This window comes from Perca flavescens, chromosome 9, assembly GCF_004354835.1.
Source record: "Perca flavescens isolate YP-PL-M2 chromosome 9, PFLA_1.0, whole genome shotgun sequence".
In the NCBI taxonomy this organism is placed as follows: domain Eukaryota; kingdom Metazoa; phylum Chordata; class Actinopteri; order Perciformes; family Percidae; genus Perca; species Perca flavescens.
The window spans coordinates 28387540-28414185 of NC_041339.1; the positions used below are offsets into that span (position 1 = coordinate 28387540).

Below are 26646 nucleotides of genomic sequence, written 5' to 3' on the forward strand. Positions count from 1 at the left end.
AGTAATATTATCTTACTCTTCAGGCTCGAAAGTCCATTTAAAAACCTTTTCAGGGTTGTTTGTGTGTCTCTATGGCCAGCCGAAGGATCTACCCAATGTACAAGCTGATGTGTGGTGAGCGTCTGGCGTCGTAAGGCTGCCGTGCATCACCCAGGGGGGTGCTACACATTGGTGGTGTTAGAGAGTAGTCCTCCCCCCTGAAGCGCTTTGAGTGTCTATGATAAAGCGCTATATAAATGTAATGAATTATTATTAATTATTACAATGGGCAAATCAAATTATATAATTTATTATTTTAGCCACACAATGTCTGACTACTACAGAACAGAAGATCAGAATACAGACAAATTAGAAAGGGGAAATGAGAAGGAATTGCGATGCCACATATTATACCAAATAATGCCAAGAAAATAATGGAGCCGAGTACAGAAGAAGAATGTTGAGAAAGAGAGTTGCTCATCAGTAACAGCACTAAAACATCTCCAAGAAAACCTTTTGAAAAAGGGATCTGAGAAATAACAAGAAAGTTTGTATATGGCACAGGTCAGGTATGAATCAATGTCTCTAAGCGAGAGCACAGCATGGGCTATGTAATCTATGACTTTGAGCAACATGGAGAAACTCACAAAACCAAACAAAAGCAAAATCTCTTTTGTATAAAGCCGGCTATTCTGTTATGAGTAGGCTACGTCAAAGAAAAGGTCACGGTATTCATTCTTCAACCTGCTACAGCAGCCAAGAAGCTGATGCTAAAGTGCATGTGTGTGTGTGTGTGTGTGTGTGTGTGTGTGTGTGTGTGTGTGTGTGTGTGAGTGTGAGTGTGTGTGTCTCTCTCTCTCATCATCTTGCTGCTTCATTTAAATCATACTAAACCTTGGAGACCTGTCCAGTGCAAACAAACACCAACAGCAACATGAGCATACAAACAAAAAGGCTTCAGGGCATACTTATTCTCATGGACAATTATACGTACACATGTTTATGTTACATATAGGCACAGCTTTAAAAAGCTAATGAAAATTCGAGGTCTGTGTAAATGAGAAAGAAAAGGTGTATGATAATTCTTGCAAAGAGTATTGAACATAACAGACAATGCAGATGTTGCATGCAAGGTCACAGCACTATTAAATATACTCACACACACAAAATCAATTGCCAATGCATTTTTTCAAGTGTGTGTGTGTGTGTGTGTGTGTGTGTGTGTGTGTGTGTGTGTGTGTGTGTGTGTGTGTGCTAAAGCCCAGTGTAACATATTTAAGCCAATCATCTTGCTGATGCATTTAAATCATAGTAAACCGCAGAGACCTGCCCAATGCAAACAAACCCCAGAGGCATTAATTTAAATCCAGTGACATATGAGACTTCAGTCGCTCTGTTTTGAGCAAACATCACTATGAAGTATAGTGGTCGTAAATCATCCCATGTCGAATCATGACGAGAGATGAGGAGTTTTGTTTTGAAACAAAATTTTGAACTGAGCCATGTTGGTTTTTGAAAAAGCGGACTTTTCAGGATGAAACGGATCACTTTGTGTTTCTTTCTCTGGAGACCAGAGCACTGCAGCTGCGTGTACACACACACACACACACACACACACACACACACACACACACAAAATATGTGTGTATGTGTGTGAGAGAGGGCCTCTCAGGCCCCATTGAGAAGGTGTCACCCTGCTTCCAAACATTCAAGCTCTGCTGCAATGACACATAATAGGGTGTGGGGGTGGAGGGTGGAGGCCACAGAGAGAGAAGGTCTTCATTGGTTAAACCCCCTGTGAACACATGCCAGCAAAGAAGAAAGATAGAAAAGAGACCTTGAAGAAAGCGAGGATGGAGGAAGAGGACCGAGCAGGACAGGAGATCTGATGAAAAAAAAAAACGTCTTTCCTTCACTACGGTAACAAGCAGCGACCGATAGAATCTCATTCCTCCCACCAGAATCTGCTCCCCCTCTCTACATTTGGCTCATCCACGCAACGTTGCATCTTTAAACTGCGAGTTGAAAGCTTTGCAAAAGCAGCCAACATCCCAAATAGCTTAAGTACATTTTGAATGCGAATGCATCCTGAGAGACTCCTGTTGCTGCTCCAGCAACTACAGTGCATCATCTTTTTACTTCTAACACACTTCCAGTAGTCCTTTGGAGAAGCACTTTTTAATCAGAAGTTTTAGAGGATAATCAGAACAGAAGGCGTTTTATTTTTTTCTCATTGAACAGCAGTGGAAAATGTGGTCCTTACCTTTGATTCCTTCACTATTTCCTCACCCTTTAATCCCAGCCCCCAGCCCCGTCATGTTGACACAGTGTCAGTCTGTGGTGTGAATAAAGCACGCTGCAGGTAAAAGTGTTACATTAGCATTATGTAAATACATTATTATATCTATCCCCAAAACATAGGCTCTGTTTGTGAGAATTTGTGTCACACCAGCCTTTTTTTCTGATAACCGGTATTACTGAGCACTAGCTATATCATCAAAGAGTGACTCACCCCCCCCCCACCACCACCTCACTCCAACATCCTGCAACGAATGACAAGCTAAATCCCCTCAAAGTAAAAGACTTGTTCCAGGCTTAGCAGCTGGCATGGCGCGTGTATGAAGGAATTACGTTTTGTGTGTGTGTGTGTGTGTGTGTGTGTGTGTGTGTGTGTGTGTGTGTGTGTGTGTGTGTGTGTGTGTTTGTGTAATCTACATAAAAATCTTCATTCAAAAGCCAGATGGAGGGAAGGGGACAAGAGGAATAGAGCGAGAAAGTGTGAAATAAAGACAAAAGTGAGAAAAGGTGTAGGACAGGGAGAAACAGAGGAAAAAAATATATTAAAATCTGTTGAGCATGTCAACTCAACTTTCTCAAGTTGGTTATACTCAAGTTCCTTTTTTATTATGTCCTTGATTAAGTAAACTTCTTAGTGGTTACTGATCTCAGGTCAGTTAAAGTGGGGCCTAAACTATCAAATATTTTTTCTAACGAATTTTTAAAAAAAGATAGTGAGTATTACAGTAAGTATTATATATTGCTGGCTTAAAAGGTCCCATGGCATGACATTTTTTTTAAACATTAATATGCGTTCCCCCAGCCTGCCTATGGTCCCCCAGTGGCTAGAAATGGCGATAGGTGTAAACCGAGCCCTGGGTATCCTGCTCTGCCTTTGAGAAAATGAAAGCTGAGATGGGCCAATCTGGAATCTCCTCCTTATGGAGGTCACAAGGAGCAAGGTTACCTCCCCTTTCTCTGCTTTGCCCGCCCAGAGAATTTAGCCCACCCAGGAGAGAGAGACATCATGGCTTTCAAACGAGCAAAGTGGCAGTTGGTCAAGGCCACACCCCCCCACCCCCCCCGACCTGCCCCCCCCTCTCTCCTCCTCAATAGGTACAGACACAGAAATGGCACATACTAAGTAAAGCTCATTGTGGGACTGGCTCTAGTGGCTGTAATTCTGCACCAAGGCTGAATTTCGGGAAAGAGACTTCAGATAAAGTATTAGGGGACCACTAAGGTCTATATAAAAGCATCCAAAGAGCACCATGTCATGGGACCTTTAATGGCAAAAATAACATATAAATGACGGTTTAAAAGTACAAATTCAAGTCTTGAAAATGTTACCTGTGAAAAATCCCCATCACCAGTTTCCAGAGCGCAAGCTGACACCTTTAAATTGCTTGCTTTGCTTGGATGGTCGACAGACTGTCCCACACCCAATGATTTTCACTTTACAATGCGAAAAAGCAGCAAATCCTCCAATTTCAGAAGCGGGAATCACCAAATATTTGGTATTTGTGTGTGGTTAATAATTCTTGAATTAATTTGTTATCACAATTGTTAAAGATTAAATTTTTGACAGTCAACTAACTAATGAATGACTAATTCTTGATCAGCTTCAGTTTCAGTCACTATCTGACGACATAAAAAATGAATTGGATAGAAATATAACAGCCGAGGAGTTGTCAGAGGCAATCCAAAATATGAATAGTGGTAAGGCACCTGGGCCGGATGGGTTGCCCATAGAATTTTATAAAACATTTAAAACTAAATTAGTAGAGCCACTTCTAAATATGTTTAAAGAATGCTTCCTGGAAGGAACTCTTCCACCCACTATGAGATTAGCTCTAATAACCCTCATCCAAAAACCAGGCAAACCATCCACAGAGTGCTCGTCATTTAGGCCAATCAGTCTGATGTGTAGTGATACTAAAATACTATGTAAAATGCTAGCAAGAAGATTAGATCCACACCTCCCTAAACTCATACATAATGATCAGAATGGGTTTGTACGAAATCGCCAAGGTTTCCATAACATCAGAAGAGTCCTTAATATATTACATAAAAAAGCTGGTGGTAAGGACACAGCAGTACTGTCATTAGATGCCCAACAGGCGTTTGACAGAATAGAATGGCACTACCTTTTTAAATTGCTACCACGATTCGGATTTGGAGAGGGACTTCTTAGATGGATTCACGTTCTCTACACAAACCCAGTAGCAGAGATTCTGACCAACAGTGTTGTCTCAAAACCGTTCAACTTACAGCGTTCAACCCGACAAGGTTGTCCATTATCACCAATGCTATTCACTTTAGCTATTGAACCTCTCGCCATGGCTGTCAGAGCCCATGATGGCCTCACGGGCATCCAGCTGGGTGAGCAAGAACATAGGATATCTTTGTATGCCAATGACATCATCCTTTTTCTGACCAGGCTTAAGGACAGTATTCTAAATCTAAATCATGTTAATTCAACAATTTGGAGAGTTCTCTGGATATAAAAATAAATTTCTCTAAATCATCACTGTTATTTTTAAATAAAAATGAACGTCTGACACCAACTATAAAGACACCGTTTACAAATGCAAAAAATGGTTTCACTTATTTAGGGGTTCAAATTACACCTGAAATCAAAACTATTGTATCTTCAAATTATGACTCGCTAACAGAAAGAATAACCGAGACATTAAATCGCTTGACAGTAATGCCAATTTCAATGATCGCCCGTATTAATATAATTAAAATGGATATACTGCCAAAATTCCTGTACCTTTTTCAATCAATCCCACTCCCGTTTCCTAAATGTTTTTTTTTATAAAATTAACAATATTCTTGCTAAATTCATTTGGAACAATAAAAAAGCTAGGCTACGATTAAAGTTGCTTTACTTGCCGTATGAGAGAGGTGGCCTTCGTCTTCCAAACCTGCGGTGGTATTACTGGTCTGCTCAATTACACTCTGTCTCGTTCTATTTTGGCTCAGGCATTCTTCCAGCTTGGGTAAATATTGAGCAAGTAACCACATCAGAATTGCCCCTCAAGCTATATCTATATTCAGCAAATCTTAAAACATTGAGAGAAAAACAAAAAAATCCTTTTCTTAAAAATGTCATTGACATTTGGTATCGTATACACCAGCATATCAGAGACATCCCTACTTTATCTCGTTTTTCTCCTATATGGGGAAACAACGATTTTATACCAGGTAGAGGTGATGATGGTTTCAAGCTTTGGGCAACCAAGGGTGTGCAATGTGTAGGGGACCTATACAGAGATGGCAACCTACTTACCTTTGAGCAAATATGTAAGGAGTATAGTATACCAAAAAAGCATTTTTTCAAATATTTACAACTGAAACATTTTATATTATCAATAAATAAAGATCTAATGTCTGAGCCACCTTTGGCAAATCTTGAAAACCTAATCATTACAAATCTGGCTAAAACGGGTCTAGTATCTTTGTTTTATGGGACTTTGGTATTTTATGATAAGGAATCATCCAAAGACAGATTAGAAGCATGGAAAGTCGATATTGGAGAGAATATACCTGAAGAAGAATGGGACGTGGCATGCTTAAAAGGCACAGCAAAATACAATTAATACACGATTGAAATTGCTCCAGTATAAATGGCTAATGCAAACTTATATCACCCCATTAAAGCTGAATAAAATGTATCCTAATATTCCAGATATTTGTTGTAAGTGTTTAGAGGAAAAAGGGACACTGTTTGACTGTGTTTGGGAATGTTCCAAAGTACAACTATTTTGGCAGAGTGTGATGAGGGCCATTTCCCAGATAGTAGCTAAGAATGTTCCCCTGCAAGCGAAACTTTGTATCCTGGGTATATACCCTGAAAATTTGGTCGTTAATTCTACACAGTCAGTGTTGATTGATTTTGGGCTTCTTCAAGCTAGAAGACTGATCGCTCTTTTCTGGAAAAATATACAGTTGCCCTCTGTAAAGTTGTGGTTGAAGGAGATTGCAACATACCTTGCACTGGAAAGACTTACATATATTGTTAGAGGGAAAAGAAAACAGTTTATTAAAGTGTGAAAACTTTTTTTGGAATTTTTGGAGGATGAGAATATCACACTAACTTAAAGATCACCATTACTGCTGCTTTTTCAGTTATTTATTTATTTTTATTACTTAGTTTTATTTGTACAATTATTTAATTTGATTTGCATCTTTTGATTGTTTTGTTTGAAAAACTTAATAAAGTATTGTTTAAAAAAAAAAAAATGAATTGACTAATTGATTGATTGATTTAGCATAACTCCCAAGACCTCAACTAATGCATATGCTAGAGCCAGGTCAGTTCTGCCCGTTTAGATTAATTAAAAAAAGTTCCAATCTTATTGTTGTACATGTACAAACTTCTTATGTAGCGAACATTAGCCACATACGCTGCTGTAACTTGCTATAATTTGTTGATGCCAAATTGCAATAGCAAAGGGGTGATGGGAAAAGAGCTCAAAGGAATCAAATCACGTTTAAATTGCTGTTTAACTTTGTTGAGAAAAAGCACAGGCTTCTCAATGTGCAAAAACATAACTTCTTTATTTTCACTATGAAGGCTAATACATATACTACTTAACTGGCTGTAAATATTGCATTTAGAAGGATAAAAGCTCTGCATTTTAGTTTTGGCTTATCATATTAGTATAAACAGCTCAGTTTTAATTATTATGATGTACTTTTAGCATCTGCATCAGTTCATGTTTTCTGCTGCCTAATGATGCAGATGATAGAAGGGGGGCATCCAAGTGTATATACACTTTCTGAGACCTTTTTCCCTTTTTGTTCCCTTTAAAGCCACTTTCCATCTGCCTTCTCTCAGCAAGAGTTGGGCCAGAAAATCTAGTTTTATCCGTCTGAAAACAAACAAACAAACCAACGTGCACAAACACAAACCAAATTTGACAGAACCTTAACTCCCACTTTTTCTAAACTGATTTCCTGCTTCACCTCCACGGGGGGGGCGGAACATTTTTATGGCAACTTTTTGTTTTATTTGACAAGAGACAGTGGAGCAGGGTCGGATGTAATGAATCAAACTGAACAAACCAGCAGTTATTTTTTTAGCCGTAGACAAAGACTGAGAGGAGAGGGAAGAGACATGCTATACAATACAAGAGGAGTAGAACTGAGAGCAACAGAGCAAAAATAAATGGTAGACAATACAAGCAAAGCAAAGACAAGTGAAGAGAAAAAGTAGAGTATAAAGAAAGAAGTAAAACAGAACAAAAACAGAAATTGAGGCAATATCATCAGAAAAGGGGGTCACACTGAACTCTCCTTTCTCCACCTTGTAACTTCCATGTACAACTTTTCATGAAAACTTTTGACATGCAGCACTCAAGGGCCCTATCTCGGTGTCAGCCCGTCAGACTGGTATTAGCAGCCATGTTTTATTCATCAGCATTCTTAGTTGTCTTTTCATACGCCGCTGCCTGACTTAGACATACCAGGCAACAAAGCGCAAGGTGAAAAACAGGATTACAGCAAATGTAAATAATAAAATGGAGGCACATGAAGATATTCAGTTAATCTGAGCTGGGGATTAATGCCATGATACCCTGTCAGACACGGCTGGGTTGGGGTGGGGGGATAACAACAGCACAACACAACAACACAGGCACAAAGAGACACACGAGAAACACACACACACACACACACGAAAATTAGGATTGTAGTGTTATCGGACTTTGACTTTGAACAATAAGTGACTTTGCAGCAGAGCATAGCAGACAAACAACAAGAGGTAATCTGTTGAAAACTGACACGCTAATTCTGACAGAACTGACAGAAGGGAGTAGGGTACTGTATACAGAAAGGGAGAGAGATAGAGAGAGCAGGACAGAAAGAAGAATAATTAACAAAGTACTTAAATAAAGAGAGGAGTATCACTTTTCAGGCTAGAAGCATCCCCCCCTACTTCATTCTTTGGCAGAACAAAGTCTTTCCCAGTATGACACCTCTCACAAACTTCCTCCAACTAACTTGCTTCCTCCCTCTCTGTCCACAGTATGTTTCACCTTGAATAATCTTTAACCTTCCATTACTTTTCTCTATCGTTCATCAGGCTAGACACAGTTATATAAAGCAACACATCTCATTCTGATATTAGGTTTAGGGTCGGCCCCCTTGTTCCTCAGTTGAATCCAAAGGCTTTAACTTTTTTTTAAAGAACACCTTGACTGCCTGTGACACCAGGACTATGTTTGGATGCACGGCTTGACATTAACGTTTTGAGGCACTTGTCCTTCGGACAAGTCCATTTACATTTCACTTGTCCATGAACAAAAGTCACTTGTCCGGGTAAAGATTTATCATTTTATAAAAGAATTTGTGTTTTGCTAATGCAGAATTTGAACAAACCATTGAAAGCATCCAAACACTATCAACATTATAAAAATTCAGTTGAAAACAGTAGAAACAAACGTGTCCCAAGAATAGATTTCCCCTTCAAAAAGAAAAAAGGATCTCCAGACTCATAATACAAAGTTATACTTTGCACGCCGGTGTGCAGAAGTTAATATATTGAGATTCTAAGTAAATATTTTAACGTTTCTCATTGCTTTGAGATTCTTATTCAATATTCTGAGTTACTAAGTCAATATATTGAGATACTGAACCAATATGTTGAGTTACTAAGTCAATATATTACGATACTAAGCCAATATATTGAGATTAAGTCAATATTTTATAGTTTCTTATTAGCCTACTTTGATATTCTTTGTTTATATTCTGAGATACTAATTCAATATTTTGACCAGAGGTAGTGGTGACTTGAACTTATACTTTATCTAAAATAATTTTGTAGACATAACAATGGATTTTGCCACTAAATGTTGGTGTTAACGTATTTTTTTTCTTTCTACAATTTCACTTTCTACCCGGCAGAAAGTTACCAAGGGATCATTTAAAAGATGTAGCTACTTTACAGTTGATTATTACCTGATATTTAATCCTGCAAGTCGCAGAGCTGAGGTTTTACAATAACTGACGGACAGTAGCTAGTAACGTTACGAGGCAGAGAGCCAGCCGTCAAGAGAGCAATGAGCATGAGCCAAGACAGTAACAGTAAAGTTGAAGCAGAAAAAGCCAAAACAATGAGCTAAAACAAACTGAAAGGCTCCTTTAAGGAATACGCCACCGTTTGTTGACATAGGGCTTATCACGGTCTACCCTGGCTGTAGATAGGTGGGCCAATGCATTATTTGTCTCTGTGCAGTAATTAGGTTGTTTTTGTCTTTTGTTGGCTCACTTTTACTCACAACATGCTAACTGGCAACATAGGATTCCATTCACTACGCTAAGCTAACTAGCGGCGGCGCTGCCGGTGTTGCACCGTACTAAAACGATGAATGCACAACAATTGCGTTGGCCCACCTATCTACAGCTAGGGGAGACCGTGATAAGCCCTATTTCAACAAACGGTGGCATATCCCTTTAAAACTGAAGGGTACTACACAGTTTGGCGATAATTCCCTGTGGGTTCATCGATACAATTGAGCCCTCTCACATTACACATTCACGCAGGTATTAGTATTATATGAGGTGTTACTCTCAGCTGATGTAAGCTGTAATTTCTGCCATCAGCGAAAAATAAAAAATAAAACTTGGCATCATTCCAGTGTAACAAACTAATGACTGGTGCATTGGAATATTACTTGGAGAAAATCTGAAATATTTCCAAGATACTTTTAAACTGTTGCATAATGAGTTTAAACCATCCCTCGAGGTAACCATCCCAAAGTTAGGCGTTAACTTGATATTTAAGAAGCACTATCAAGCTTTTCCAATTTATTAATGCCTTCTTGAGTAGATGCTTACTAGTTTCCCCCATAAATAACCAGTAGTTGAGTTTTAAGAAAAGCTAAATAAATGCCCTTATTTTGGAAAAAGCAATGAGGGGAGATGAACAAAGACGAAAGAGAGAGAGAGAGAGAGAGAGAGAGAGAGAGAGAGAGAGAGAGAGAGAGAGAGAGAGAGAACTATACAGCTGTGTTTTTTTTTTTATTTATGTATCAACATACACAAAGAAAGAGAAATGGGTGCTCAGGCAGAGGCAACCTCACTAGTTCTTTCCATCTTGGCTTTCTCTGAATACACACACCCTTGTCACGGTGCAGAATCTCACCCACTGAGACACTCACTAATTGGATTAGAAGTATGCAGATGGACAGTGTTGTCTCACTTTGTCTCTCTCACAGCGCCTGTTTTCTCCTTGTAGCTTTGCTGCATTTCATACCCCTGCCCTTCATTTCAATACAAAGCCATTACTCCAAAAGGTCTGGAGAACAACAGAGAGGGGTAACAAATGCAGAAAGAGGGAGACAAAAAGGGAAGAGGTAGAAAGTCGGCAAAAATGAGTGAGAGAGATAAACACATAGATGGCCATTCAGTGAGAGAGAGCAAACACCTCAGGCAAGCACTGACCTCAGCTAAAATTACCCTGCTGCTGTTTTGCACCGCTGCACCCAACACATATTCAGCACACCAGGTATTGTTAGCTTGTAGAGCATGATACAGTGTCTGACAAAAGGTGGTGCCCTACAATATCTTGGGCTTGTCACCTGTCAGGCTGGCAATGGTGCATGTGTCCACTTGATTATGTTTAATATTCAATCTTCAGGGAATGCATCATGGTTTAGGATTGGCCAGGTGGCAGCCTTACCCTGTAATGTGTCAACGGAGGGACAGAGGGGACTAGCATCATGTAAAATAAGAAGCCTGATGTTTTATTAAGAGCATGTTGTTGGTTTTAATGTATCGGTGTGTAGATTGGTGAATTAATGTGAATGAAGAATGTCAATATAAATCAAGCCCTAATATAGCTGGAGAAATTAAGCCACTTACATACATACATACATATATATATATATAGATATAGAGGGACAGTGGATAGACAGGAAAGGTGGGAGAGAGATGAGGGATGACGCGCAGGAAAGGGCCGCAGGTCAGATTCGAACCCGGGCCGCTGTAAAGGCCTCAGCCTACATGGGGCGCACGCTCTTACTGGGTGAGCTGGGGGTCGCCCCCGCTAGTTTCGTTTTTGATACTGTTTTTACAATTTTACAAACCAGGTTTAATATCTTAGGGAGCAGAGAAAATAGTATATCAATAAAAACTGCTTTGTGTATTGTATGTAATGTTTTTCAAAACCCCAACACAGAGCTGTCACAACTGTCAGATGCCTCGTACAGCATTAGCTTTTAGCTTCGGGGCTTCCAAAAGTTCTCATTCCCTTCGATATTATTCTCAGACTGATATCCATCATACAGAAGTGCAAGTTAGCAAGGGGCATTAAATAAAATGATCTATCAGAGACAAAGAGAATGAGTGGCGTTTATCTCTATGTTCTCATCAATTCATTTTTTATTTATTTATTTCTTTATGCCCTCAAAGAATAAAATTATGCTAAACAAATGTGAGGGCATTTGAAATCTTACTTATTGCACAGGGAAGTTAGAAATAATGTCCAAAACTATCAAAAATAAGATCAAAGTTGTATCAAAACCGAATTATCCTTTGTCTGGCAACTAGCCAATTTCCCCATTTTTCTTTTCTTCAGTGACATGTGTGTTGTCATGCGTTTGTCAAATGCTTTCTCTCTGCACACAAAGCTGACCAGATAAAACCCACAGACACGTCCCACAGTGCCTCAGTAGTCACGGAGCACAGCAGTGTGTTTCTTTCTCTGGAGACCAGAGCACTGCAGCTGCGTACACTAACACACACACACACACACACACACACACACACACACACACACACACACACACACACACACACACACACACACACACACACACACACACACACACACACACACACACACACACACACACACACACACACACACACACACACACACACACACACACACACACACACACACACACACACACACACACACACACACAAGAAAATTATGGAGTGTGGTGCTGCTATGTGCTTGTGTGTGTGATTGTTAATGGATAAAAGTGTGTATATGCTTATGTGTATGATGGAGTAAGACACAGCAGAATAGAAATGACACCTGCTCAGAAAGCATTACCGTTTATAAATATGATCAGTGTGTGTTGAAACCCTTAGGTCAGCTCAGTCTGTGTGTGTAATTGATTAAGCTACTGGTCCCTTTGACCTCATACTCCCATTAAAAGTCTGACCCCAGCTTTGCTATGGCGAGCAGTGTGTATGTGTGTCAGCAGGTGACCAAAATGTGTTTCTGTGAGCCTATCAGTACAATGCCTTTTATGCCTGAAGCGCTTCTCTGCAGTCTCTTATCACACACACACAACACACACACAACACACACACAACACACACACAACACACACACAACACACACACAACACACACACAACACACACACACACCGTGAAATGTGTTGTGATGTCTCTATGGGAAGCTGGTCTCAGACTGCAGAGGAGACGCTCCCCTTCTCAGACTCATTGTCCTGCTGGTACACACAAAACACACATACACACGGATACACTTAGCTCAACAATAACTTTCTTCCCACCCTAATGTATTCTCTTTCCATCTCTTGTGTAACTGTTGTGAAACAGTAGGGTTTCATAGTTCATTGAGGGGTTAGGATGCAGAATTTGTTCCCATCGTATAACTTGATATGTTTTTTAGCAGTGTATATCATTGGCAGCCACTGCGATTAACACATATTTTTATTATTGGCCAATTGATTGCACATTTCACGTATAAAGTGTCAAAATGCACACACAATTTAATGCCCTCACAATGTTCATATTGCTTCTTTTATCCAGCCAGCAGTCAACCGCTCAAACATATTAAAAAAAAAAAAAAAGTAAAACAAAGAAAAGCAACAACTTCCCAAATTTGTGAAGCTGTAACCAGCAAATATTGGGCATTTTTGCTGGATTAATGTCTTCCATCAATCAACTCAATGATTAATTGACTAACCGTTGCACCACCAATCACCAATCAGGGTTCTATGTTTGCTAGTAAAATTCACACACAGTGTTTTTACAGTGCAGTGTGACCAAGGCCATTTGGAGGATTAGACTGTACAGCGATATGAGAGAGGGAGAACAATTGAAAGCTAACATGAGGTTCAGATATGAGATGATTTTGCAGTGGCACTTTGGATTAGGCATGTTTAAATCCACTTAAATCCGCTGTAAAAATGATAAGGCCTTTTTTTCTGTATATATTCCGCAACCAAAATATAGGTCATACAGAGCCGTGCAGAGGTGGAGAGTTGCCGTATGTATGCATACATGTCATGTATGCAGGAGTGTTGTGTTCACAAGAAAGAAAGCACATGCTTGCACAAAAACCCCACCACCACCACCACTTGACTGTCTCCCAGGGCAACAAGAGCGAAAACTACCAAGAGGCATGTTGAGAACGAAGGAGGAGAGGAGCAGGAGGAGGAAGAGAGAAAAGGAGAGTGAAAAAAAGGAGAGACAAAGGCACAAAAGACAACCAAATCTGCCAAGACTTATTCTAATATAGTTGCTAGTGGGAGGACACTATAGGGGTAATCCCTGCACTGAGAGACTTGTGTGTGTGAACAGAGAACTAGATCGGTGACAGGACTGCTGACTGAAAGGCGCACGGTAATATAGCTCATCTAAACACATGCAAACGGTTATACCTGGCGTGGTTGTGACAGAATCCTGCCTGGTGTGTTTACATGCAGAATGTTGTTAACTGCCTTAACAGAATAGAGGAATGACAGGAGCCAATGAAACTCACTTTTGATGTAGTGTAAAGCGCTTTTGCATTGTGTTGTGGCTAGGGCTGTACGATATGACCTAAAATCAAAATTACGGTTAATTGCACATTTTACCTCTATAATGATAAATGAACGATAATCAAATTTTTTTGTGATTCGACGACGGACCCTGCGTTCTAAAAAAAAAAAAAAAAAAAAAAAAAAAAAACGTCCTTTGCATGATAAAAACGTAAATAGGCTATACAATCTACAGTATTTCTTAACTGATAATTAACTTGTTAGTCCTAACTTTGAACCAGCAAGTTGCGTTTTAAGCTCCTCTTTTCTCTGCTTGTAGAGAGCTACGTGACACATGAAACTATACTGATGAGGACCGGCGAGGCATCCAATCAGGTGTTAGAAGGATGTTTAACAAATGAGAGCAAATATTATATATTTTATGTACAGCCTACTTAAATGACAGCTGTTCCAAGCCCATTTACCTTTGCCACACAGCCATGAGTGAAGCAAAACTTGTTGGTTTTGCTAGGCTAAACTTACCCTAATTTTCTTTACATATATGCCACATCTCCTTCTCCAAAATGTTCCCGTTTTCCTTATGAGCTCTGCCCTACACTGTCCTGTTCCTCTCAATCAAATCTATCCCATCTTTTCTGATCCGCCTTCACCTCCTAAACCTCTTCCTCCTCTCCGCTGAGCTCTGCTGGGGATTTTGGGTTTTGGGGAGGGGGCACAGTGGCAGTGCTGGCATCTGTCCTAAGGGTTGGCAAGCTGCCAGCCACTAAGCATCACTCCGGCAACCAGAGTCATGCTATTGGATTTAATTTCAACCAACCTGTCAGCTGATGCTCTTTGTGGGCGTAAGACGGGTGGGCATAGCTTCTTTGGCATTCGCACTGCCAAGGTGCCCACAGGAGATTTAAGAACGGGTGAGGAAAGCCCCCTTTAGTGGGGAAGTGAGACAGTTTTTTAGAAAGAAGCACCCAACTTCCAACACAGGCTGAGGGGCTGAAGCACTAGAAGCAATAGTGAGTGTGAGGTGGGTAGGAAGGGAGAGCGGGAGCAAGGGATGAAGGTAGCAAAAGGGTGTATGAGGCACAGCACGAGATAAAAAGTAGATAAAAAGGTAGAGACTGAGCTAGGAAAGAGATCGAGAGATTGTCGGAAGAGCCGAAGAGGAAAGCATAACCACATCTGAGACTTACAGGAACTGTAGCAAGCAAAAGAGTGAGGAGAGAAGACAGAGCACATTTCTGCCACAGACAAAGTGGCTCAGCTTAAAGAACAGTCTGTCACCTTGTGGCTTAAGTACCATTTTCACATTCTCTTTGAGCAACTCTCCACGTACCACACCTGTTAGAACTAAGGAGAGCTCATTAAAATCTAATTCCACTTTCATTCAGTTTTGCCCACTAAATATCCAATAATCCCCATCAGTCTTTGCAGTGAATGAGACGTGCTTGTAAATGTCACGGCATTCATCCAGGGAACTCCAACACATTCAGCGGCCACCATCACGTTTGGCGTGCTGGTCCCCAAGATAAGCGATGAATCAATTGACCATTCAAGCAATTAGTACCATGACAAACGCATAAACGATGATTACTCGGCTGGTTGTCCGTGCAATTTCCTGAACGGAACAGAGTCAGACAAACCGGAATCGCTATTACGGGTCTTTTTTTTAATACGCATTCTTGGAAGGACATAAAACAATATTTGATTGCCCGAGATCATATATGGAATTCTGGATTTGAAACTCTGATTACAAACCACCCCTGACCACAGAAGTAGAGGCGCCCATGAGAACAAAAAAGCAGCCAATTTATGAGCAGCCATATCTAAGGGGCACAGCATTTGCATTAGAGCATGTTGCGCTACTCATCAGTGAGTCGTCATGACACATAACGCTGCAATTTGATTACACTGTTTTAGATATGACACAGTCTGTGAAGCCATTATATATCCAGAGCATTATGAGACAGTAAAGCAGCATGGGATAATAACAGGACTGACATTAATTCTAGAGTCACAGCAAAATAAGAGTAATAATAATAATAATAATAATAATAATAATAATAATAATATAAAATGGCCCTGCTCTGACCCAGAACGGCCACATCTCTCCCTGTGTCAGAGGTTTTCTTTGGAAGTGAAATTATGAAGAAATTAGTTAAATTCCTGTAGCCATGGGACCTGAATAATCCAGGATCAACAGTTCCTGCACTGACGTCCGCCAACTAACAACTGAAAGGGAGAACCAGGAGGGGCCCAGAGCAAAATGATAAGCAGCTTATTCCCAGTATACCTTCATTCGTTCATAAGTTAAAATGTGGATTTAATCAGCTATCTACAGCATATACTTTTATCCAGTCATGCACCAGCTCATTACAAATAGCAGAATGCATAATCACCATTACGGTGCCGAATAAATATATAGATCCTTCACGTTAAAAATGTTTTGGGGGTCCTGTTTATAACATACATACTGTAACAGCAGGTATATTCAAGGTCCATGGGGCAACAAGCAAGGGCATCACTGTGTTTATCCGCCAAGGAAACAGACTCTGGGCTACTTACGGCAGTTCTCCTCGTCGCTGCTGTCTGAGCAATCATCATCATCATCACATCGCCACAGGGTCGGGATGCACCGTCCGTTCTTGCACTGAAACTGCCCCGTTTCACACTCCAACTCCGTAGTAGTTCCTATGTTGTCATAAAAACAAAACAAGCGGTCACTCACTTCTTTTGTTCATTTAGTGATCAAAATGTGACTACTGAATGAATGTAGATGTCAGATTAACAGAATCAGATTTAGAAATAACAATAAAAATGTAATGAAGTTACTTTAAAATAAATCCATTTAGAATGGTGATCTTCAACAGTGGGTCCCCTAGGGGGTCCTCAAAGTTAGTGCTGGGGCGGGGGGGGCACCAAATTATGTAAAAAAATGTATTTTCAAAAGTTAAAATTAGTCTGAAAATATACATTAATATGAATGCAACATTTTAATAGCAAAGATAAATTGGCCTTTTTGTGAAAAGAAAATGACATTGAAGATAAGCTTAGCTTAACGGCCATACCGTTAAGCTTAAGGAGTCGGTGTGCCAGATGTATGTTTAACATTAAAACATGATGCATGAATCATTTCCATTTCTTTTCATCTATTCTGCTCAATTTAATATGCAACTCAATTGTATAACAATATATATGCAGCAGGGGGTCCCTAATCAGTCTCTCTTTCAGCTAAGGGGTCCCTGGCCTAAAAGATGTTGAAGACCCCTGATTTAGAACACTAGATACATGGTGGGGAAATTGATGACATTTATAGGAAAGAGGCGTGTAAGTCAAGACCAGCCTATGGAAAAAGGAGGCTTGACTACCGACTGTTTACATGGCTGTGTTTCTTGTCTGTGAGGTTAACAAATACATTGCATCTCCACTTTTCAAAATAGCCTAAAATAGACTGCATAGGCTACATGCCTTTACTGCAATATAGCAGATAATCATGTCCTGAGTACTGCGGGCTGTAAAGTGTATAGTTATAATTGCTCACAATCTTCCAGTAGGCTACTGTGGGTAGGCTCCTCCAATAACAATTGTAGTGGGTTTCTCTTTAATCAAACATTCCCACAACATGAATTACACTTTTTGCGTAATAAAACACTTATGATCGGCTTGCTTGATTGTAGCTATATGTATCAATATAGGCTTTGATGCGAAGGGGACTGCCTACCACCAGTGTCCTGCTGGCACTTCCAACACAAAGATGTTGTAGGCAAATCTATTTAAGCGTGCGTTGGCTGCAGCTAAACAAACACCAGACGCAGACCATCGCCGCGGTCTTTTCTCGCAATAACATCAGCCTACTGCATTTAGACATATTTGTGTTGGGCTTGTGCCGATCTTTTCTTCCGGGAATTGTCACCTCATGACACCATCGGTCGCATTCGCTGCGCGGACAAAGTGATCCAGGTGTGAGCCACGTTGCGTGTACGAGATGACAGAAGTCTCCGAAAGGCATTTTTAGCTCAACATTTAGGAAGACGCGCGGACTATACTGAGAGACGAGCCGTTACTCAGTAGGCAACGATCCCCGAAGCGTTTCCGCGTCCGTTATGTGATACAAATTCACCTCCTTGCTGTGAGACAAGTGTCTTCTTACCTTTAGCGCAATGGAGCTCCATGAGTAACAAATGTAATAGCACAAGCTTCCCGACTTCTGTCCACATCTTTAGATCCTGGTGGGGGGTCTACGGTTGTGTTCATGCAAGAGAAAAACCACTTAAGGATCCCCAACCTCTCAGTCGCTCTGACTGTGTGTTCCTCTCTCTTCCTCTGCTCCTGAGCGTGTGAAATGTGTGTGATCGGAGCGGCTCTCTCCTTCCTCTCTCCCTCCTGCCTCGGCTGCAATTTGAATCAGTGACGCTTATGGGCGGGATAGCTTGGGATGTGGTCGGACGTGGTAGGCTAGGTAACGTTGGAGGAACTAACCAGGAAACTCATATGCACATGCTACTGCTGAGTCAAATAGAGCTGACCGACCAAACTTTTGTATTTTATAGCCTGAGAGTTAAAAACTAGGCTATAAAGTTAAAAACTAGGCTATAAAAAATAAAATTAAAAAAAGAGAGCTTTGTTAAAGATATATTTCATCATTTCGGGACATTTCATCATTTCGGGACATTTTTCACCTTCTTAGCTGAAGTTGAACAAGAAGATCGATGCCACACCTCACGTGTTGGATTGTGCCGATCTTTTCTTCCGCGTATTGTCACCTCATAGGAGGAGAAGTGGCTGCAAAAATCTCCCATGTGCAAGCAGATGGTACCAAATAAAGTTGCAGTTTTGTCTGTTCTCTTTATCTGTCTTGCTCCACCTGCACTCTGTCATCTTGCTGTCTCTTTTTAGACTATTTATGTAATTTGTTACATAAATTCCATTTCAATGTTAGATTAGGAATTGACATCACTAATCCAATGTGTTTCCACCATAGACACTGCTGCTCTCATGCTCCAGTATCCTTTGTATCTGTTGCTATGGGAAACAACATCAGAGAAACAGGAGCACCACTGGCTTTCTAATGTTTTATCCACTTTCGGTTCACAATTGGTTCACAAAGTTTCTTTTTTTACCTTTTACCTTAGGTTACTGTTGGTCCACGTCTTCTAAAGGTCCTCTAAAGAAGGCTTATTAAACAGTTGGATGACTGTCATGGATAGATGAAAAAATCCATAAGCACTTCATGTGCCATATGCCCTCTGCAATGTGGGGCTGGCAGATTTTTAGTTGGCTCAAATAATTATAATCATTCGGGCAGCCAATGACCGTAATTTAATGAAATAAAGTTGGGGCATGTACAATTACATCTGCAGAGTTACCTAAAGGTGGTGAAGTGACCAAACATATTCAGAGAATTTGAATTGAATGAAAAGTGTGTTCAATGGAAGGGAACAGGCAGGTCTGCTGTACTATGCAGGCAGAATTCAGTTTTGATTTACTGCAGTTGAACATGGCTCATGTGCATGAAATTACTTTATCACATGAATCAACACATGAATAATGAATACACTATGTATAAATAGAGGGGGGAAAACAACATTTTTTCCTCTAATACATTATTCAATAAAAAGAGTGTGAATGATACATTAAAGGGCTGGCACAGGTGCAGAAAATGGTCAAAATAAGTTCTTGCATCACTTTGTCAATGACTGCTACCTGTGTTTGCTGTTGCGAAGTTTCCCCTCAAGGGAAAAATACACCACAAAAGGAAAGCCCTGTGTTGTTTCTACTGTCTTTATACCAGTTCACTCAAGATTCATATTTATAAGTTTCTAAAGAGAGCTGAGTCTTATTGTAATTAAAATGTGTGTATGTAATAATAATAATAATAATAATAATAATAATAATAATAATAATAATAATAATGCCTTTTATTTAAATAGCGCTTTTTGCAACACCTTTAAACACTGTTCGTTGCTACCCCCCTTAATTTACTGGTCGTGGTCAAATTTGACCGGACAGTTTTAATTGCTCTTATTTTAACATAAATGCCAATAAAAATGACAAAAAGTATTTTAATAGAACATTTATTGTAAAAGAACCTTATTAGAACATTAACATCTACAACGTTTGTGTGTGTTTCTGTGTGTGTGCATTCATGTGTGTGTGAACATTGGTGGTTCACATGCACAATTGGCAACATGACACATGAACTTTGTGTGTGTGTATGTGTGCGTGTGAGAGTGTGTGTGTGTGTGTGTGTGTGTGTCTGTCTGTTTGTGGGTGTGTGTTTCTGTGTGTGCGAACATTGGTGGTTCACATGCACAAGTGGCAACATGACAACATGAACAGTGTGTGTGTTTGCGTGAGTGTACGTGTGTATGTATGTGTGTGTATGTCTGTGTGTGTGGGTGTGTGTGTTTCTGCGTGTGCGTGCGTGCATGTGTGTGCGAACATTGGTGGTAAACATGCACATGTGGCAACATGACAACATGAATTGTGTGTTTGGGTGTGCGTGTGTGTGTGTGTGTGTGGTCGTGTGTGTTTCTGTGTACGCATGTGAACCACCAATGTTCGCACACACTTGCATAGTGTGTGCGAACATTGGTGGTTCACATGCATAAGTGGCAACATGAAGTGTGTGTGTGTGTGTGTGTGTGTGTGTGTGTGTGTGTGTGTGTGTGTGTGTGTGTGAGAGTGGGTGTACATGTGTGTGTGTGTGTGTGTGTGTCTGTCTGTTTGCGGGTGTGTGTGTGTGTGTCTGTCTGTCTGTCTGTCTGTCTGTTTGTGGGTGCGAACATTGGTTCACACGCACAAATGGCAAATTGCAGTCATGGTGCAATGTCCCTTGCAAATGGAAGCTTTGCACCTATGAATGGGTACATAAGCACAGGAAAGTTGTAGGAGTGTGTGTATGGAGATGTCTTTTATCTCCTGGATGAAAATTATACTCTTTCCCATTAATTTCCAATGGCGGTCATTTTTGACTGTAAACAAAAGAAGTGTGACTAAGTTGAATAAATCACTCAAAATTCAAAGAAAGTACTCACAATGAATGTCATGTGTTCAAATGCCTTTTGTGAAGGATATCATAAGGTCTTGAGGCAATCTGATGAAAAATGCCATATTTATGGTACAGGGAATGTGTAAATCGGTCATTTTTGACCGGAACAGTGTTAGAAGGTTAAAGACACTTTACAGAGTTTTTAAAAGGAAAAACACATTACAAAAATTCACACAATAAAATATACACATTAATCAAACATTAAAAGCAGCTCTAAAAAGGTAAATTTTGACTTGTGATTTGAACATGGACAGATTGGTGCAGTCACACAATATATGCCCAGTAACTGCTGGCATTACCTCTTCTATTCAGTCTCCTATCATATGGTCTGTGACATGAAACAGAAAAAATAATACGCTCACAGCTGGTGTTACAAACTCTGGGTTTTATTGTACATCTTTTATTGTGCACAATATGTTTTATGTATGAACAACTAGTACACATGTGTGGTATGTCATCTTTCATCTATCAAGCCCAGGTTGTACCTATACAGTGCAGTGCAGCCCTGCAGTATGAGCTCAGGGATGGTTATGAATTAGAGCAGAAGAGCGAGGGCAAGTTTCTGTCCAGACTCTCTAGACAGCTGCCAGCAGCAACGTACTGAAACACTGCAGGAAAAATCCCATTATACATGTCATAAAAAGGCCACATGCATGAAATTACTGGTGTCTTGAATATAAATTATTACATATTATTTTGTGTTACTATACAAGGGTTGCAAAAGGTGCAACACACCGTGGGGTAAGCTGCCATGTTTATACTGTGAGAGTTGGTCAGCTGTTTGGACAGTGAAGGAATGCTTACGTTTTCAATCAAATTTAAGTATAATTAACATACCATAGAGTTGCAAAGCTCGAGGAGCAATGGTTATTTTCTGCATATATAACGGCAACCCGTTCTCACTCGGAACTCGTTAAATATGGACGTTTGGACAGTGGCTGTCAGTGGCTGTCAGCGTCTGAAGCGACGAAAAAGGCGTCCTTCAGTGTGTTTGTATAACGTACCGGGGAGAGCAGGCAGCTACACGGGGTTTAGCGAGTAGTATGTAAGGCCGAAATTCCGCATAGGGAGGTTGATTGGGGTGGCGGATGGGTCAAACACAGGACTTTCACCCAGGAGACTGGGGTGTGTGTCCCGCTTGCCACGTTTCCTAAAGTCGCTTTCTTCTTTAACTGTCCCGTTATTCCCGCGTGTCACGGAAGCGTAAGCCCACCCATGACCTTTTCTTAAACTCAACTGCCCCATTCCCGCATGTCACGGAAACGTAAGCCCACCCACGACCTTTCCCTTAACATAACTGCGTCAAAAGGGACGCCAGTAGTCCCGACCAAGCGCGTTTAGATAAAGTGCGTTATAAGACGCTAAAGGAGACTTTTAGCGTCAATAACAACGACAAAGGCACCTGACCAAGCGTCCATATTTTACGAGATGGGAGTGAGAATCTGTTCATAACGCAGGTTAGGTAAGTGTACAAAAAGTGTCAGGGCCTATGTTGACTGTCTTAGAAAATATCTGGTTCTATTAGCTGATTAATATTAATGTAAAGCTTTTCAATACTTTTACATAAACAATGGATGAAATGACTACATGTAATGTGCAAGGTGTTACTCGTACTGATGAACCCACAGAGCCTTATCACTTGAATTTACACTTCTCTTCAGCTCCATGGAGGTGTTTAGCATCTTTCAGCTTGATATTGTTTCTTTAATAGCGTGCAACTCTACTTTTTTGGTTCACTTTCGCAGTCCTCATCAGCGTCGTTTTCAGATGAAGCAGACTACTTGCCCAGCACCGAGTAGCAGACATACAGAGTTAGCGACTAGCTGGTCTATATCCACGACGTTCCACTTCCAGGATTGTTCAGGTCCCGGGATTTGTTTTTCATTTTGCAGGATGTCTGTTACCTTCCGCTTTCTTTGTGTTGGCATTTTAAACTCCGGTAAATTTATGAGGACTATGGTTGACTGCTCCTCAGATCTCTGCAGGGTAAATCCAGACAGCTAGCTAGACTATCTGTCTAAAACCATGACTCCGACAGATTTTGCTGAATTCATCGGTTAGGAAAAATGACGTCAGCAGTTTCATGAAATACAGAGACGGAACATCAGGGAGGACATGTGTGCACCCTGCCATTGTGTCTCTGAGGTGAGGCAGAGCAGTACAATTGCAGTACCAAACTGTCATCGTGTTTCTACACTGTTCCACAGTTTCAGATTTTTACCCCTGGAGGTCAATACTGAAATTGTGTTCATCTTTCATCCCTGCACACACAGCTGGAGCTAACTCTTGCATTTGTTTCTGCCGCAGGACAGTAAGTGAGTCTGACTGAGACCTTCAGACCTCTAGGATGATTACTTTCCTCTTCCATCTCTTTACCTCTCTTTGTCTGTGCCTGTAACCGGGATTGTTTTCCCTTCCTCTTTTAATCTCTATCTCTGTCTTTTCTCCTCTCGTTTTCTTCCTCCCTCATTACCCCCCCTTTCCTTCTTCCATTCTCTCTCTGTCTTTCCTTCTCTCTGCCGCTCTCACTCTTCTACTCCCTCTCTCTGGCCCGAGACAGATAGTGTTGTCGAAAGAAGGCAACAGAGCCGGTGGTCAGCAAATCTTCTGCCTCATCGGCGGAGCATCGCTCTGTGTGTGTGTGTGTGTGTGTGTGTGTGTGTGTGTGTGTGTGTGTGCATGTGTGTGTGGCACAGTGCTGGATACAGGACAGGAGAGTCATCCGCTTTACTGTCACAGCTTGTGACCCAAAAACCATGAGTGAGGTCCGGTCGATAGCTGGCCAGGTGCCTGCTGCAGGGAGAGAGGCGATGGATGAGATTTGGACATAATTGCGTCATCAGACAATATGGCAGCCGAGGAAGGGCAGGCTTGGGAAGCTTACGGTCAAGTGTGCTACATTACAGATGATTCATTACCGATTACAGAGTCGTTTCAATTCTAATGTAAATCTTTTGACTTCAATTTAGTACGATTACTTCATGTTTCAGTAAGTTGTGGATTGCCTGATTTTATTGAAACTATAATCTTTCAATGAGCTTTAAATTGAATAATATTATTATCCTAATATCCCATCAAAATGTCTAAACCTTAAATAATTTAAGATCATACAGGACGGTATTAGTATAATATTAATCATAAATTTGATACGTTTAAAAAAAAAAAAAAATATATATATATATATATATATATATATATATATATATATATACACACACTAGTGGTCAAAAGTTTTAGAACACCCCAATTTTTCCAGGTTTTTATTGAAATTCATGCAGTTCAATGTCTTATTGTACTCTGAAATGAAAGAATAGAATATATGAACAATTTAATTTAAAAAAGAAATCATGGAATCAATTTATAAACCAAAATGTATTCTACATTTTTTACTCATCAAAGTAGCCCCCTTTGGCAGATATAACAGCTGCACACACTCGTGGCATTCTTTCTACAATGGAAATCAAATATTCACTTTCATTAACATATAACACTTTCATTTAAAAAACACATCAAACTTACAGCGAATAGAATCAAATTCAATTTACAAAACTTTAAACAAATCAGATCATCAATGACAATTACTTCTGCTAAAATGTTCCTACATTCAATGATATTTTCACACATAGATTACTGCATCACAACCTGGTCACATACTGGAAATACAATTTTAAAACCCATAGAAATGTTATTCAAAAAATCTATAAAAATACTTGATCAAAAACCTCTGTCATTCCATCAGTGTAATATTTTGGGAAAATACAATATGCTTAATTTTGATTTAATTGTGTGTGTTGTTTGTGTGTGTGTCTGTGTGTGTGTGTTGTTTGTGTGTGTGTGCAAGCGTCAGTCGCGGAGGGAACGGAGCAGTAGCCCCACCCGCTGCAGAGAGCCGACAGCCAGGATTGAAACGGCAGCAACTTTAGCGACTTTTAAATCGTTAATGTCTAAATTGTTGCACGTCTTGCAAAACAGTTTACCCCCACTTTCGTAAACAACATCTGGATACTGTTTTTCACGGTCCTTTGCTGTTATTTTTGTAGGTAAATGTGAGACGTTGGCAGCACACATGTCTGCTGCGCATGCTGCTGCATCTTCTGAACAAAACAAGGAAGTGAGTTTGCTGACGTATGACGACGCTTTGCAGGAGACCGCGATGATTGGTTATAGTTGCAGAAACGTTGCGGTGATTGGTCAAAATTGCGAGTCGCACCAAAGTCGCGGTGATTGGTTGAATTTGCGTGAATTGGCGCGATTGCGACATCGCGAAATCCTGGAGGGACTGTCTAATGGTCTCACTATAAAAATGCAAAGTGCCTAAACGACAAAGTGCTGCTATCTGATATTTTTGCTGTATATCAGTGTAGGTTACAGTCAACATGTTGTAATCAGATTACTTTACTGCGATTAAATAACAAGTAACTGTAGCTGCTGTGCCATTGCCACTGTTTTCAAAACTGTCGTTGATCCCACTTACTGACTGATTTGACTGAGGTTCAGTTATAAATGTTAGGAATAGAGTTAAGTCTGACTCTTTCAACTTGTTCAGAAATGACTGTAAGTGCTCAAAACTCCAATTAAAGGTGAGATTGAAACTTCCTTCTTGACCTCAGCTGATGGATTAAACCCCTCCCTAGAAAAAGCAGTGTGACTGTGCATGTGCTGATATAGAATTTTCACATGATTCCACCGGTCTTCAACCCTTATTTTGTTTTTCAATCGAATCACCGTCATCTCCTATCGTGATCTAATTCTCCTTCACACTGGATTTGGATGGCAAGGCAGTGAAAAAGTGTGGGTCAAGCTGCCAGGATGAGTAGGTCCGCTCAGTGAGAGGAGCCAAGTCACAGCTGGAGTTGTCGGAACGAGTGTTTCAATCAAATGCTGAGGGGTCAGCAGCTGTATCCAGTCACTGAGGAGACAAAAGAGACACAACTAAGTAAGGTAAAGCACAATATAACAAACAGAGTGAGAGTGATGCCATATGTCAAAATGGCTGCCACAGAATCTGGAAGCACTTTGCTGTCATTGCTGTTTGAAAATGACAGTCTTGAGAATAAACAATTGTGCCATGTCGTCTTTAGGTTTTTTGTCCTAATTTTTTGAGCAAATAAAGCCGTGTTTTTCACTTGAATTCTGCAGGGTGTAAAATCATTTGGCAGGCAAATTCTGTCTGGGTCCAACCCAACAGTGCCATTTCTTGCCAAACAGCCTGTGATGGCTCATATTGTACACGAGCAGGCTGAAAAAAACCCAACTGCCTTATTTTTCTGGCAGTATGATATCTGTTTTTGAGTGAAATTGCCAGAATATTCTTTGTTTGTGAGATTGTTATCTGCCACATAAGTAATGATCATATTTCAAACTGCATTTTTCATTTTCTTGTCTGTCAGTATGCCTTGCTGTTTTGGCTTTGCTGAATGTCATACTACACCTGTATATGTGCTCTCTCATGCTTCACCTGTCTGCTGATAACATTTGCGGACCATCTCCCATTGCAGAACAGTGTCTGGCTTTAAAAGGACATAATCACACAGACACTGGAACTCAAATCTTAACACATAAACCCCCATACATAATTCAAAGGCAGAATATT

At 40.3% G+C, this 26646-nt stretch overlaps 1 protein-coding gene across 5 annotated transcripts in view; it reads right to left on the minus strand.

The window, feature by feature from the left end:
- The window catches only part of lrp8 (low density lipoprotein receptor-related protein 8, apolipoprotein e receptor), a 180022-nt gene extending 161590 nt beyond the window's left edge, over nt 1-18432 (minus strand). For all 5 annotated transcript variants that reach the window (XM_028587196.1, XM_028587195.1, XM_028587193.1 and 2 more), the window contains exons 1-2: nt 18153-18432; nt 16568-16693 (exon numbers count right to left, since the gene is read on the minus strand). In XM_028587196.1, the coding sequence (XP_028442997.1) occupies nt 16568-16693; nt 18153-18219 (193 nt within the window). In that variant the 5' untranslated portion in view covers nt 18220-18432. The remainder of the gene's footprint in view (nt 1-16567; nt 16694-18152) is intronic.
- Nucleotides 18433-26646: the final 8214 nt, after the last annotated feature.